The sequence below is a fragment of the Carettochelys insculpta genome, chromosome 2, assembly GCF_033958435.1.
Source record: "Carettochelys insculpta isolate YL-2023 chromosome 2, ASM3395843v1, whole genome shotgun sequence".
NCBI lineage: Eukaryota > Metazoa > Chordata > Testudines > Carettochelyidae > Carettochelys > Carettochelys insculpta.
The window spans coordinates 279121679-279137625 of NC_134138.1; the positions used below are offsets into that span (position 1 = coordinate 279121679).

At 49.0% G+C, this 15947-nt stretch overlaps 1 protein-coding gene across 4 annotated transcripts in view; it reads left to right on the forward strand.

Moving 5' to 3' along the window:
* OBSCN (obscurin, cytoskeletal calmodulin and titin-interacting RhoGEF) overlaps window positions 1–15947 on the forward strand; it is a 270890-nt gene that overhangs the window by 42922 nt on the left and 212021 nt on the right. For all 4 annotated transcript variants that reach the window (XR_012644111.1, XM_074985301.1, XM_074985298.1 and 1 more), the window contains exons 4-7: window positions 2447–2707; window positions 9106–9408; window positions 10150–10416; window positions 12569–12844. Coding sequence is in view for 3 of the 4 variants with exons in the window: in XM_074985301.1 (XP_074841402.1) it covers window positions 2447–2707; window positions 9106–9408; window positions 10150–10416; window positions 12569–12844 (1107 nt within the window). In the remaining variant the exon portion in view is untranslated. The remainder of the gene's footprint in view (window positions 1–2446; window positions 2708–9105; window positions 9409–10149; window positions 10417–12568; window positions 12845–15947) is intronic.

Consider the following 15947-nt stretch of genomic DNA (forward strand, 5'->3'; position numbering starts at 1 on the left):
AACCACCAAAGGAGTGAAGGTCTGGAATAGCCTTTCATGGGAAGAAGTGGCAATAAAAAATCCAACTTGTTTTAAAAATGAGCTTGATAAGTGTACAGAAGTGATAGTTTAATGAGATGGTCTACAATGTGTAAGGTCTGTCCACAGCTGCATAAGGTCTATCCACAGCTGCTCTTAGCATCTCTTTCCAACAGGTGGATATGATACACTAGATGGGGAGGACTCTGATTCCCTCCAGACCATTGGCCTACTAAACCCAGGGTTGTGAGCTCAATCCTTGAGGGAACCATTTAGGGATCTTGGGCAAATAGATTAAAAAAGGGATGGTGCTTGGTCCTGCCAAAAGGGCAGGGGACTCGACTCAATGACCTCCTTAGGTCCCTTCCAGTTCTATGAGATGTGTATCTCCACATCTTTTTTAATCCTTTCCCAGGTATCTGACTGGTACATCCTGCCCACGTGCTCAGGGTCTCATTGATCACTATATTTGGGATTGAGGAGGAATTTGCCCCAAGGTCAAATTGACAAAGACCCTGGGTTATTTTTACCTTTCTGGCCCTAAAGCCTATGAGCAGGACTAGATTCAAGCAAATGAACAAACTCATAGAATCATAGAATACTAGGACAGGAAGGGACCTCGAGAGGCCATTGAGTCCAGCCCCTTGCCCCAATGGCAGGACCAAGTACTGTCTAAACCATCCCTGATAGACATCTATCTAACCTGTTCTTAAATATCTCCAGCAATATCGCATATAATAATAATAATAATAATAATTAATAATAATAATAATAAATGTCTCATAACGTGGCAATTGATTGAAGTGAATGAACAAATTCGAGATGGTATTAGAGGTGAATGTGGGGTAGCAGAATCCATATAAAAGGCAAAAACTCACAGTTTTGTGATCATGGTGGCCTTTCACGGTTGAGCTGAAATAAAGGGCAAAATTCACAGGTTCCATGGCTTCTATGATGACGTAACAAGCTCTGTGGATATGAGGAAGTCAGTGGATGTGATATACCGTGACTTCAGCAAGGCTTTTGATACGGTCTCCCACAATATTCTTGTCCATAAGTTAAGGAAATATGGATTGGATACTTGGACTATAAGATGGATAGAAAGCTGGCTTGATGGTTGGGCCCAGCGGGTAGTGGTCAATGGCTCAATATCTGGATGGCGGTCTGTTTCAAGCGGAGTGCCACAAGGCTTGGTTCTGGGACTGGTGTTATTCAACATCTTTATTGATGACCTGGATGAGGGACTGGGTTGCACCCTCAGCAAGTTTGCGGATGACACAAAACTAGGGGGAGAGGTAGATACGTTGGAGGGTAGAGAGAGAATCCAGAGGGACTTGGGTAAATTGGAGGACTGGGCCAAAATAAATCTGATGCGGTTCAATAAGGAGAAGTGTAGAGTCTCGCACCTGGGGTGGAAGAATCCCAAGCATTGTTACAGTCTGGGGACCGACTGGCTCAGCAGCAGTACAATGGAAAGGGACCCAGGGGTTATGGTGGATGAAAGGCTGGATATGAGTAAACAGTGTGCCCTTGTAGCCAAGAAAGCTAACGGCATACTGGGGTGCATTAGGAGGAGCATTTCAAGCAGATCTAGAGAAGTAGTTGTTCCTCTTTATTTGGCACTGGTGAGGCCACATCTGGAATATTGTGTCCAGTTTTGGGCCCCCCAGTATAAAAAGGATGTGGATTTGCTACAGCATGTTCAGAAAAGGGCAACAAAAATGATTCAGGGTCTGGAGCACAAGACCTATGAGGATAGGCTGAGAGATTTGGGCTTGTTTAGTTTACAGAAGAGAAGACTTAGAGGTGATTTAATAGCAGCCTTCAACTTCCTGAAGGGGAGCTCTAAAGAGGAGGGTGAGAAGTTGTTCTCAGTGGTGTCTGATGGCAGAACAAGGAGTAATGGTCTGAAGTTGAAGAGGGAAAGGTGTAGGTTAGATATTAGGAAAAACTTCTTCACCAGACGGGTGGTGAAGTATTGGAATGCGTTGCCTAGAGAGGTGGTGAATTCTCCATCCCTTGAGGTTTTTAAGTCCTGGCTGGACAAGGTCCAGGCTGGGATGACTTAGTAGGGGTTGATCCTGCTTGAAGCAGGGGGCTGGACTAGATGACCTCCTGAGGTCCCTTCCAGCTCTGTGATTCTGTGATTCTGTGTGCTGGGACACAATTACATCCTTAGCTGTAGTGAACTCTGCCACCCTTGGCAATTCAGGGTTGGTGCTGGTAGGAAATCCCTCCCACCACCCCGAATTAGAATAACTCCAGCCTTGGGGATTTTGTGCTTCCTTTTAGGGATGGTTCCAGGCCTAAGATGACCTGGATGTGTTCCTTATGTCCCACCCAGATTTCCTCCCACCCCCGTCAGCAGATCTGAACACAGTAGTCTATACCTGCGGGGTGATGACTGTGGCAGCTTTCTTTCCTACAGGGAACATCATTAAAAAACTGCCACGGAAGACTGCGGTCTCCATAAATGACACAGCCATATTCTGCGTGGAGCTGGACAACGAGATCCAGAATGTCCGCTGGCTGAAGAACAGGGAAGAAGTGAAGCCCAGTGACCGAATTACCGTTACCTCTTCCGGCAAGCAACATACCCTGATTATCCGGGAGTGCAAGATGGAAGACTCTGGAGAGATTGCATTCCTGGCGGATGAGTGCCGGACATCTACCCAGTTCATCGTGTCCAGTAAGCTTTCCTGTATTCTATATTACAGTGAACCTCAGTACGTAAGAGCAGTTATATTGGATAAGACTAATGGTCCATCTAGCTCAGTCTGACAGTGGTCAATGGCATAGACTTCAGAGGGAGTGAACAGAACAGGGCAATTATTGAGTGACCCCTTGCCTGTCATCCAATGCCAGCGTCTGGCACTCAGAGACTCCTGGAGCATGGGGTTGGGTCCTTGACCATCGTGGCCAATAGCCGTTGACAGTCCCATCCTTTCTCATCTTATATAAATCTGTTTCACAGCAAGTTATACTTTTGGTCTTCAGGTTGATGGTGTGTTACGTGAGGAAGAACTTTCTTCTAGGTTTTTAACCCTGCTAATTTCAGGGTGAGAGCCCTGGTTCCTGTGTTTCGTGAAGCAGTAAATACCTTTTCCTTATTCACATTCTTCTCCTGGTTCAATAATTTTACAGACCTCTGTTATATCTCCTGTGGCAGAATACCCAATGTTGTTGTGGTGGATCCCACACTTTCCTTAGCAGGAGGTAGGACATCACCTTTTCTCCTGTTCTTGTGGTGCCAAGGGTCCCACTAGTGGCTCAAGAAGGTGGTAGGGAAGGGAAGTGGTCTGAGCCCCAGCCCCTCTCCAGTACTGTAGGCTTCTTACCCTTGTCCCTGTGAGGTAGTGTTACCCTTGGTCCTTGACCCTGGGAAGGGAAAGTCCCTGTTCTGTTGGGACAGGGTCTCCCTTCCTCCAGTTCTCTGGTCTCTCAGATCTGAGCAACACACCTCCAAACTGCAGTCTGCTCTCCTTCCTCACTCCACCCTGTCTGTCTGAAGCAGGGTGGGGGTGGGCTATTGGGTTCCAGAAAGGCTCTTAATTAGCCGAAGGTGTTTCAATTGTCTCACAGGATACCTCCCCGCCGCGCCAGTTATCTTGCTGTCTCTAGTTACTGACAGGCTTTAATTGGCCATAGGTGCTTCAATTATCCTGTAGTAGCTTTAGGGAACAACATCTTAATTCACCTTTCCTAGTTTTGGAATTCCTGACTGGAGCCTCTGGAGCAGGGATGGGGGAACCTCTTTTGAGTCCAGGACCACGGAGCTACAGAAAAATCAGTCAAAGTGCACACAAGTGAGAAGCCAAGAACCAAAATAAGCAACCAACCAAACAAAACCCCTCCGTGTCCTGGCCCCAAATGAAGAGAAAATATTTGCCGCCAACTGAGAAGCAGGAAAAAAAAGCTTGTCTCTCCCCTCATCTTCCAGCCCCACAGGGCACTGAGGTGCAGGGCTTGGCCCCAGGGCTGGATTAACCCTTGTGGGGGCCTGGGACTGGTAGATTTTGTGTAAGGTGACCACAGTGCCTTACGGCAAATACAGGACACCAGCCTCCGGGGCTGGGAGCGGGGCTGCTGTTCCATGTCACGGCTCCTTGGTGATGGGGGCTGCTGTTCCAGGGTGAGGCACCAGGGATGGAGGCTCTGTAGCCTCCAAAGAGGAGGCACCAAGGACGAAGGGGAGTGGAGGATGGGGGTAACAGGACCCCTGGTGGGGGTGTTCCAAAGCCTCTCGGCCGGTGGGAGCCAGTGAATGAAGCAGGAGCTGCCTCCCTGAGGCGTCATGGAGGGGCTCCCTGGCAGCAGGAGCCACCTCCCCTAAGCGTAGGGCACCAGGGAACGAGGCAGCCGCCCCATTGTGGAGTTTGCTGGCAACGGAAGCTGCCCCCACGGGGAGCTGGGAATGGGGCAGCTGCCCCACAGAGGAGCTCTCCTGCTGCAGGAGTTGCTGCCACAAGGCACAGGGCTCTGGAGAACAGGGCAGCTGCCCAGTGGAGGAGCTCCCTGGCAGGAGAAGCTGCCAGCCCAAGGCACAGGGCGCCAGGGAACAGGAGCCTGCAAAGTATGGGCCAATTTGCCTGTTTTCTTAAAAGAGTCAAGACACCTGTGATACCGCTTAAACAAAGGACTGTCCTGGGAAAAATGGGATGACTGGTCACCCTAATTTTGTGGGGCCACCAGGGCTCTAGGGTGGGGCCAAACCTTAGGGGTCCAGTGTGTAGACGAGTGTTGCCAGGAAGGGGCTGGGAGTAGGGGTGCCAGGGCTGGAAGGGAAGGAGTATGCAGGAGCAGAGGGGACGTGGGCAGAGGGGTAGTGTGGGAGAGGGCAGGAGATTGGGGAGCCTGCCTGGTGCAGCTCGCGGGGGGGCAGGTGGCACCACATGGCTCTTCACACTGCAGGGCGTTGCCTCCCTTCCCCCGTGATTCCCTGCCAAAGGGAGCCACGGGGCGGTGGCTGCAGGAAGCACAATCCTGCCACGCGTACAGCTGCTTCCTCTCCCCTGCCAGACCTGGGGATCTGGCCTGTGGCTTGCTGTGACTGGGCCTGCGAGGCTGGGGGCTCCCCACAACCCAACCCACAGCGGGGAGCCAGCACTAGCACTCCATATGTGGTGCCCCCATGCAGCTGGAGCGCCGGTCCTGACTCACCCTGAGCCTCATGGGCCAGATCAAGGCAAGCTACAGGCTGGGTCAGGCCTGAAGGCTGTAGGTTCCCAACCTCTACCCTAGAGAAGTGGGGAGGGTGGGCGGGAAGCACAAATATGCTCTCCGAGGACACTCCCAGGGGAGCAGAGCTGAGCGGAGAACGTTTCCTGGGGGGATTTCAAGATTTCAGAATTAATTTTTGTTACGATTTTGGATAAAACCTGAGAATTTTGAGGTTGGTTTTAGAGAGGGATTTGAAGGGGAAAGGGGACAGTGTTTTGTTCTTTCCAAACCATTAGCCCTCCCTTGTTATCTCAGCTTTGCACACAGCCCTGTGTAGAGGAGTACGTGAAAAGGTGAGAAGGTTATACTCTGAAACATTCATGGTGTGAAACTAGACAGTCATTCATTCCCATCACTTACGGTTCTGCTTTGAGCAGGGAGTAGGACTTGATAACCTCCTGAAGGCCTCTTCCATCCCTATAATTCTATGATTAATTCATGAAACACCCCAAGGAGAATGGTCCCTGGTGAGCATTAAACACACCCAAGGGTTCAGGCCTCCATAGAGGCATTCAGAGATTCCAAGCCCATGGCTACCGTCACATTCCTAGGGCTACCCAGAGTTGTGAGGCACCCCACCACTACCCACCTTTAGAGTGAGGAAAATGCCTTGTCTCTCCAGACCAGGGCTCCCAAACTCCTGGCCTATAGAGGGTTGTCTGTTACCATTTTCCAAGCACCAGCTCCCTAGTGATCCTTGGAGTTGCAGCCTCAAGGATGGACTGCCACGTGGGGAGAGGGCAGGCAATGGCAGGAGGGTGTGGGGCTCAGAGGAAGGGAAAGGACAGCCTCCCACCCCACCACAGCCTGCTGGGACTCCTGGCCCAGACTGCACGATTGCCCTGACAAGGGATGGCCCACAGTCTGGAGGTTTGAGACCCCTGTTCTAGGCTGTAAGCCCTTTGGGTCCGGGATTCTGCAGGTGTGTTTAGAATCATAGGTCTGGAAGGGACCTCAGGAGGTCATCTCGTCCAGCCCCCTGTCTTATCCAGCTGCAAAACACCAACCTGGCTGCAGGATCTAGGTGCTATTAGAATATAAATAATCATATCAGGATCAGCCCTGTAATTAGCACTGGAACCATTACTGAGCTGTTCGGAAGCAAACAGCCTCCAACGAAGCCCAGGATATCCCATGAGCTGCCAGCAAAATCTCACGGTAATGACAGACTCCGGTGGTCACATGGTTAAATTACAGCTTGTTGATCCATGGAGCTGAAAACCTTTTTTAGGAAGCTGCCTTCCCACCACACTCTCTCCCTCTCTTAAATATTAAGTTAAATAAGGCAACAGTAAATCCCAGTGATCTGGTTTCGAGAGCTTGCTGTTCTTCTGGTCCTAAGCTGAACGTTAACCTGTAGGAGCTTTGACCTACTGGTTTGATTGCAGATAACCCAATGGTAGAGTGACTGCATATCAGGTAACAACCATATCTATGTGTTTGCAACTAAGGAAGGAGAGAGACTTATGCCAAGATTTCTTATTTTTACACTTCATGGACTACCCTGCTTACATGTTCTGTTACAGAAGTGCCATGTTAGCTTATTTGAAACCCTCCTAGATTATGCTCATTTCTCTTTCACTGAGCCAGACTGGGGGAGTGTTGACTTGTCTCTTAGCCTTCATTAAAAGAGTAATGCGCATTGCTCATTGTCCAAAGTTTGTGCTTTAAAGACTCATAGTATTACTATGCTCAGTTTATGGATGGTTAAAGAGAGAGACAGGATAGATTAAGAGACTTGACCAGGGTCACTCGGTAAGTCAATGACAGAGCTGGGGATTGAGCCTATCAAATGACATCTGCCCTCTTTACCAGTAGGAAATGCTGCCTCTCAGAAGATATTTAACCTCTAAAGTAGGGAATAATTTGGTTCAGGCTGTGCCCTTCTCCAGAGAACTCAGGAGTTACCCAAGCAGGTTTTAAACATAAAACTTGGAGCGGGTGTTGCACTTAAATAATTGCGGAAGTGGAAAGCTATCGATGGCCTGACAGCATCAGAATAAAAATGCAGTCTCCCTGCAAGCTGTCCGTCCATTACTAAACTCTTCCACCTGCACATCCACTAATGTGATATATCCCACCATGTGCCTGCAGTGCTGCTCTGCCATGTATGTAGGACCAGTGCTTTTTTTGTGAAAAAAAATCCCACAGCTGGGGCTGCCAGGGTGCCAGTTCTCAGTACCGGTAAGTACCAGCACAAAAAAAGTCACAGCATGGGACAAACTGGATGGTCTCTGCCATCAGGAATCGGAATACACAAAAAACTGGAGGGGAACTCTTTAACCTGCCTGGAAGTTTCATACTGGATTTAAAAGTAGCCATTCTTCTACAAAAGGATTTTCCCATGAGATGATAGAGGGAGACATCTGAATTGGAATTTGTTTGCAAATTTGAGGCATTTAACCTCAACCTGAACAGAGATCTCAGCTATCTTCTGCATTACAAGGGCAATTTCCCCACCTTTGATAGTCACAGGAATGGGACACATCCTACTTAATTCACTTAGTTAAACAGTCCTACTAGTGACAGGAAACGCTTCCTTCCTGCTCCCCTCTCCCCCCACTATATAAACCCTGGTTTCTGTTTTTCCATCCCATTCATCTTTGAAGTATTGTGTCCAGTTTTGGGCACCACATTTCAAGAGGGATGTGGAGAAACTGGGGACGGTCCAGAAAAGAGCAACAAGAATGATTAAAGGTCAAGATGACATGAGCTCTGAGGGAAGTCTGAAAGAACTGGGCTTGGTTTAGGAAAGAGAAGACTGAGAGGGGACATGATAGTGGTTTAAAAGTACCTAAAAAAGTGTTATAAGGAGGAGGGGGAAAAATTGTTCTCCTTGGCCTCTGAGGCTAGGAGAAGAAGCAATGGGCTTAAACCACAGCAAGGGAGGTTTAGGTTAGACATTAGGAAGAACTTCCTAACTGTCCAGGTGGTCAAACAGTGGAATAAATTGCCTGGGGAGGTTGTGGAATCTCCATCCCTGGAGATATTTAAGGGCAGGTTAGAGAGACATTTAACAGTGATGGTCTAGATGGTGCTTGGTCCGGCCATGAGGGGAGGGGACTGGACTCAATGACCTCTTGAGGTCCCTTCCAGTTCTAGTGTTCTGTGATCTGAGGAAGTGGGATATACCCCTGAAAGCTCTTGATCTAGTAAATGTGTTAGTCTCTAAGGTGCTACAGAACTGCTTGTTGTTTGCAAAGCTACAGACTAACTCAGTTCCCCCTCTGAGACTAAACAAATGTATGGCATAGAAACCCTAGTGGAAGGGACGATCAGCAAGTAACTGATGACTTGTGACTGTCACCCAATCTGCTGATCATACCACTGAGGTCGCCTATGTCAAGGCTGTTCCCCACTCTGACGCTCTGAGTGCAGAAGGTGAGGGCCTGTAAGAGATCTTAAACATACCTCGCCTCTGTTGAATTCTGCTTAAAAGCTTCCCAGGGTCACAGATTCCCTGACCCTGGGAGGTGGCTGCCACCCAGAAAGACACTGGTGGGATGTCTCCCTGTGGGGTAACCCCAATTTCTTAACACTAGATTTGCTGCCTGTGTGTAGAGGGTGACTACCGTTGTGTGAGGCCAGTGATCTCTGCGTTTGTGTAGGGAGACATCAGCAGTGTGTGTGTGCGTGAGGAAGCTGTACTATGTGAGAGCCTGCTGTTCTCCAAACCCCTTGCTTGCCCCTCTTAGATTAAGACTGCCAGAAAAACTCTGTTAGATCGAGGTTTGCTGATTACATTGCAAGAGTACGATTGTGAATCTTATTCCTGATAGCACCAGCATGCGGGTGCCGGCCTGTCCGTCATGGGCCGTGATGTTTTCATTCCATAACAAGGGCCTTTCTCTTTTTGTTACTCCTCAGCTCCAAGGAAACCTCCCTCTGATCCCCCGTTCGACCCTGTGGTGAAAAATAAAACAGAAACCTCAGTGACGCTTGCCTGGTCCCCACCCAAAATGGAGCAGCTCATCCCCATCGATGGCTACCTGGTGGAGCGTAAGAAATTGACCGGCTTTACCTGGATAAGATGCCACCAGTCTCCCGTCCCTATCCCAGAGTTCACAGTGAGTGACCTGTCAGAAGAGGCAGACTACCAGTTCCGAGTTTCTGCAGTCAACAACTACGGGCAGAGCTCTTACCTTGAGTTCCCAGGAACCCTGCACCTCGGTGAGCCATGCAAATGAACGGATTCAGGCTATGCAGTTGACTAACAATATGGCCATGATCTTGTAAGTGTAAGTGCTAAGGGCAGAGAGCTCTGCATTGAATCTCAAGGCCTTACTCCCAAGAATGCAGAGCTGTATCTGAAGAGACTGGTCTGAAAGGGCTCAGGTCAATCACACAGCTCGTTGTGTGTTCCTCTCTTTGACCCCAAGGGCGCTGCTCGATGGTGGGTATTTGATGATGATAGTCATACTTATGAAGACAGGGTCAAGCTCCCTTGCTCTCCCTGTTCCACTCGGCTGCTTTTTAACTTTACAATTCGATGGAGAAATGGGGGTTTTTGCTCCATTTCTGGCCGGCTGGGTTCTCTGCTAGGTGCTTGCCATTTCTGGCCTTTTTTTTTCGGTATGGACTATGAGTCCGAGGTGCCTAGGTGGATCGGCTGGGTACTCCTTGCTATTATTTTATGAATCTGTCGGTTGTGTAAGTAAAAGACGCCTGCCATTCTAGCCTTGCGTGAACAAACTCTAACTTCAGGCCCCACCACCACCTGTTGCTGTAGAAGCCAAATCCTACAGCCCTTCCACAGGCAAAATGCCCAGTGCCTCCAATGGGTGCAAAGACTTGCAGGATTTAGACCTATCATCTTGTTTCCTTTTTCTCTCCCTAAGAGTTTTGAGCATAGGAGACAACCTATCACTGTGTCCTCTAGCTTCACATTTACCTTTTGCTCTTCTACGGCAGAACCGGCATTGGCTGTGAAAACTGCCCTCACTGATGTTGAAGCTATGGCAGGAGGTGATGCTACCTTCATTGTTGACCTCACAACTGCTTGTTCTGGCACCTGGTACCTTAATGGCAAAACTTTACAGAGCAGCGAAACCTATGTCATCAGGAGAACCGAAACCACCCACATCCTCACCATAAAAAACATCACCAAGAATGATGACGGAGCAGAGGTGAAGTTTGTCGCCAAGAACGCTGAAACCAGTGCCAAGATGAGAGTCAAAGGTAGTTCCTGTGATCTCTGTCATTTCTCCTTTCTGTCCAAGGAGGCAGGTCGGTCTCTGGTGGTTAGAAAGGGGCTTGAATGTTGGCAGCCCCATTACCACTTTGATGTGCTACCTCAGACGAGTAACTTTAGCCTTCAAGGTTGGATTCTGATACCTGAGGAGTATCTCAGTCCTTAAGCAGCCTCACTGACTCTGCTGACGTGGAGGGAATAGTCAGTGTCTCTCAGAGCATCGGAATGTGTCTTGGAGTCACCTAAGAATCTCTCTCTGTTAAAAGAGGGGAGTAAAAATAGTAGCCTGATTGCCAAGGTGAAGCTTAGTGAAAGAAACTTGCCACCCCTTGGAGGAGAAGTCCCTGTGGAAGAATGTTTAAAGTATTAATGATTGGAATGATTGGAGCACACAGCTGACCAGGTGCACCATACGATGCAAATATCAAGGGTGCAATTCATGGCAGTGCAGGTCACTTCCTAAGCATTCCTTAATTCCCACTTACACCCTTATGAAGTGGTGGGGAGGGGTGTAAATTAGGTTTAAATATTTGTATGTTGCGCAGAAGCAGTTTCATCCCAAGGGCATTTGATCTGTAATTTGTTCTGTGCAATTGTTCTGACAAATCACAAAACATGTTTTTAAAATTATAATACTGGTAAAAAAGAGAGGATGGAACTTTATTACCAGCTGGAGTGCTTGAGTAGGAAGGGTCTGGATTTCCCAGGGGTGAAGGCAGAGTTAGAAGCAGTGGCTTGCTGAAATAACCACTCATTTGTGCCATCCTAGCAGAATGATGGCTTAGCAAGGACAGCGTGTGATATCTTAGTTTGCGGAGGGTGTTCCTGGCCTTACCCTGGACAAAGCCTGGTAAGTTCTGCTTTTAGCTCTGCTGCAGACTATACCATGCTTGCCGCATGCAAAGACAGGGGCGGCAGACAGTAAGTGAGGTGACTTTATGTCCTGCATTTGCTCCCAGAGAGGAAGATGGACATGGGGAGGCAAAGAGGCCACACCGTGGGAAAATATTCACTCCTGGGAGGAGAAATGATGCTCTTTATTTACCTCTCCTGACTCTTATAGAGCTCTGCTGGATTTCTCCTCTTGTCTTGGGTGTGAGCAAGATTCAGTCGACCATGATTTTCCTCTGGTTTATTTATCCCAGTTTACAGGGACAGACATTGGCTGCTTTAGTCTGTACGAAGAATTCCATTTGTTTGTGGATGACTTTCACTGAAGAAAAAGGTTTCAAAGGCCTGCGTGTCATGTGATCGAATGTTGGCACTAGCATGAGGGAGGGGTAGCTCAGTGATTTGAGCATTGGCCCCCTGAACCCAGGGTTGTGAGCTCAATCCTTGAGCAGGCCATTTAGGGAGTAGGCCAAATAGATGCCAGAGATGGTGCGTGGTCTTGCCAAGAGGGCAGTGGACTGGACTGGACTAGATGGCCTCCTGAGGCCCCTTCCAGCTCTAGGAGATATGTATTGCATGTGGTGCTCTACAAGGCATAAAAGTCAAGGGGACAGATTCTTATCTCACTGACACCAGTTTAAATCCAGACCAAGTCTGTTGAAGTAAATGGAGCTGCTCTGTGTTTGTGATGGCGTGAGATCAAGATCTGGACCGAGGTTCCTTCTGTGGGGTGCCTGTGACCTAATGCATCTAGTATGTGAGACAGTAGGATATAATAGCAAGCTTCCTTCCTTAAGAATGGCCAGAGTGGGTCAGACCAAAGGTCCATGTAACCTAGAGTCCTGTCTTCTGACAGTGATCAATGCCAGGTGCCCCAAAGGAAATGAAAAGAACAGGGACGCATCAAGTGATCTCTCCCCTCTGACAAACATAGAGGCCAGGGACACCAATCCCATCCTGCTTAATAGCCACTGATGGACCTAACCTCCATGAATTTATCTAGGTCTCTTTTGAACCCTGTTAAAGTCCTGATCTTCACAACATCCTCTGGTGAGGAGTTCCACAGGCCGACCATTCGCCACATAAAGAAGAACTTTCTTTTGTTAGTCTTAAACCTGCTACCCATTAATTTCATGTAGTCACCCTTAGTTTTTATCTTATGGGAACAAGTAAATGACTTTCTTATTCACTTTTTCCACATCAGTCATGATTTTATAGACCACTGTCATTTTCCTTCCTTCCTTCCAGCTGCTGCTGTGAGAATCACCAACAAGAGCGGAGATATAGAGAAGGTCTCAGCTCGGCTGCATGAGGAGGCACAGCTTTGGGCTGAGCTTTCAGACCTGGCTGCAGCCGTGAAGTGGCTGAAGGATGGGAAAGAGATCCAGGCCAGTCCAAAATACGAACTGAAAGCCACAGAGAAGAAACGCATCCTGAAGATTCACAGAGTCACAGCAGAGGACGCTGGCCTTTATGAATGTGTCTGTGAAGGGGACAAAATAGTTTATAATCTGTCTGTGAAAGGTGCGTGACTCTGCTGGTCTGTTTCTGGCTGAACGGCCTCCCCTCCAGCCTCCCTCCCGCCCGCCCGCCACTGGCATGGTCTTTCTGTGACAGAAAGGGAACTCAGGGAAGTTAGAGACACCCATTACTCCACTAGGAAGTGGAAGTACCTCACCGTAGAGCGGTGGTGTGTACAAGATCAAGGGAACCTGGAAGCTGACATTAGATCCTGAGCTCTGTCAGGAGCAGAAGCCCTGCCGCGTGATCCACCTTGCATCATGCCCAGCAAAATGGATGGACACGTCAGCTGGAGCCTGGTGCAGGGCAGTGAGCCTGGGCTGTAGGAAAGGGAAAGATGGTCATCTGGCTAAGAAACTCACCGGGTAGGCAGGAGATATGGGCTCCATTCTTCCAGGGACACAGACGCACTATGTGACCTTGGTCGAGTCACTTACGATAGGTCTATGCTACTGTAAATCACCCACCGCTAGTCTGCATCAGCTGATTGGAGCCCACCCATCAGCATGAGCCTGGCAAGCTCCAGTCAGCTGATTTACTGTAGCAAGGACCTATCTTAAATGACTTGACCAAAGCTCCAGCTGATGTGCTTGTAACTGTGCAGACATCCCTGTTGGGATGGATCCGACTCTAGCTACAGTAAGTGGACAAGGCCCTCTGGGATGCATTGTTTGAGTTCCCTTCGTAGAGTGTAAGAAGAGGTCTGGGGTACTGTCAGGCGTGAACGGCTTGTGTTTGCACAGCACTTCCCTGGAAGGCACAAAAGAGAGGCAAAATGTCATTAACATCTGTTATTTGTCGTTTACCAGGCTTTGTCCAGGCAGGCCAACAGTCTGCCCTTGGAGCCAAGAAGGCTAATGGCATAGTGGGGTGCATTAGGAGGGGCATTTCCATCAGATCTACAGAAGTGATTATTCCCCTTTATTCAGCACTGGTGAGGCCACATCTGGAGAACTGAGTCCAGTTCTGGGCTCCGCAGTATAGAAAGGATGTGGCCGTGCTGGAGAGAAGAGAAGGCGGGGAAGGATCATGACCACCAAGTATGAATATGTGAAAGGGTCTTGTAAAGTGGATTGTATTCAATTGTTCTTCATACCCTTCAAGTGTAGGCCAAGAAATAATTACCTTCATTTGCAGCAAGGGAGATTCAGGTTCGATAAAGGAAAAGCCTATCTAAGTACAAGGACGGGAAGAGGGTACTAAATGAGGCTGGGGAACAGGCTCCCTCTAATTTTTTTCCATCCATGGGTGGAATAAATTTTGTTATTTGCCTCATGGCATGTACAGAGGTGCACCATGAAAAGGAAGACAGGCTGCTGGCTGTGGGTGGTGTGGGCTCTCTGCTTATCAGCTGGGCAGCACCTGAATCTCTCCTGGGCGGCTGTCCAAGCGCACAGCTCAGAGGGAATGCTGCTGTGGAATCCTTGTCACTGGATGGGGCAAGGGGAGAACAGGTTCAACAGACACCTTTCAGCTGTAATCCAGGGGTACCTGGTCCTGCCTTAGCACAGAGCACCGGACCTGTAGAGCTCTTGTGTCCCCTGCCAGCCCTACAGTTTTATGATTCTAGATTGTCACCTGTTGTTAGGCTAAAGCCAGGAGTGGCATTACTCAAAGGTCACATAGCCGGGTAAGGGCATTGACATCTGAGCCTCATCTACGTTGGCATCTACAGCCCTTTTCTGGCCCAAACCATGGTTGACTCAAGTGAGGGTTTTGCCTGAGAAAGGACAGCAGGACTGCACCCTCAGTGCATCAGCCTCAGACCCGGCCTCCCTCCTTTTCTCTGAGAATGGCTGTGTGAGGGGCTGCCTGGAGGCGCTGGAGAAGGAGACCTGAGCTGTGTTTGCAGTGAGAGGTCAGAGGGTTAAGCAAGGGGGACGACTCAAGTGTTCGATGGTGTGTGTGGAGCAGTTTACTTATCGAGAGCATGATCCTTTGTCTTTCATCATCCTGCACTGCTCTTGGGTTTTCACGTGGGGCTCTGATTTCAGTGAATAAAAGTCTGTGCATCCCATAGGGCAGTTTGATCTCTGACCCTGAGAATGCGCAGAGCAGTGATCTAAACAAGAGCCAATGTTAAGCACAGTAACACAAACGGGGACCTAGCTAGTTTTCTTCCTACCTAGGATTGGCTTCTCCAACCTGCGTGTATCTACGACACGTGCCTGTGTCAGCATTGTCTGGCTGTGACCCCCCTCAGGCTGTGATTCCATGCCCTTCCTCCAACTCACCCATATCAGAAACTACAGCTCTGATAACGCTCATATGCCCCCAGGACGAAGCAGTGCATATAACTGATACGTGAATATTCACTTGCTAGATTCTTCCAACAGTAAACACAAAACTGGTGTGAACACACTTGAAAAGAAATTCATTTAAAAACGCAAGTATTTGCAGAGAGCTTCTTGGTGCCTATACCTGGCTGCAGAATGATTTAATTCTTCTTTGCTCTGTCTCTGCACTGTCTCAGAATATTCAGAATCTATCTGTGTATCTATGGCTACGTCTACACGTGCACCCAACTTCGAAATAGCTTATTTCGATGTTGCGACATCGAAATAGGCTATTTCGATGAATAACGTCTACACGTCCTCCAGGGCTGGCAACGTCGATGTTCAACTTCGACGTTGCTCAGCCCAACATCGAAATAGGCACAGCGAGGGAACGTCTACACGGCAAAGTAGCACACGTCGAAATAAGGGAGCCAGGCACAGCTGCAGACAGGGTCACAGGGCGGACTCAACAGCAAGTCGCTCCCTTAAAGGGCCCCTCCCAGACACACTTTCATTAAACAGTGGAAGATACACAGAGCCAAGAACTAGTTGCAGACCCTGTATATGCAGCACGGACCCCCAGCTGCAGCAGCAGCAGCCAGAAGCCCTGGGCTAAGGGCTGCTGCCCACGGTGACCACAGAGCCCCGCAGGGGCTGGAGAGAGAGTATCTCTCAACCCCCCAGCTGATGGCCGCCATGGAGGACCCCGCTATTTCGATGTTGCGGGACGCAGATCGTCTACACGTCCCTACTTCGATGTTGAACGTCGAAGTAGGGCGCTATTCCCATCCGCTCATGGGGTTAGCGACTTCGACGTCTCGCCGCCTAAC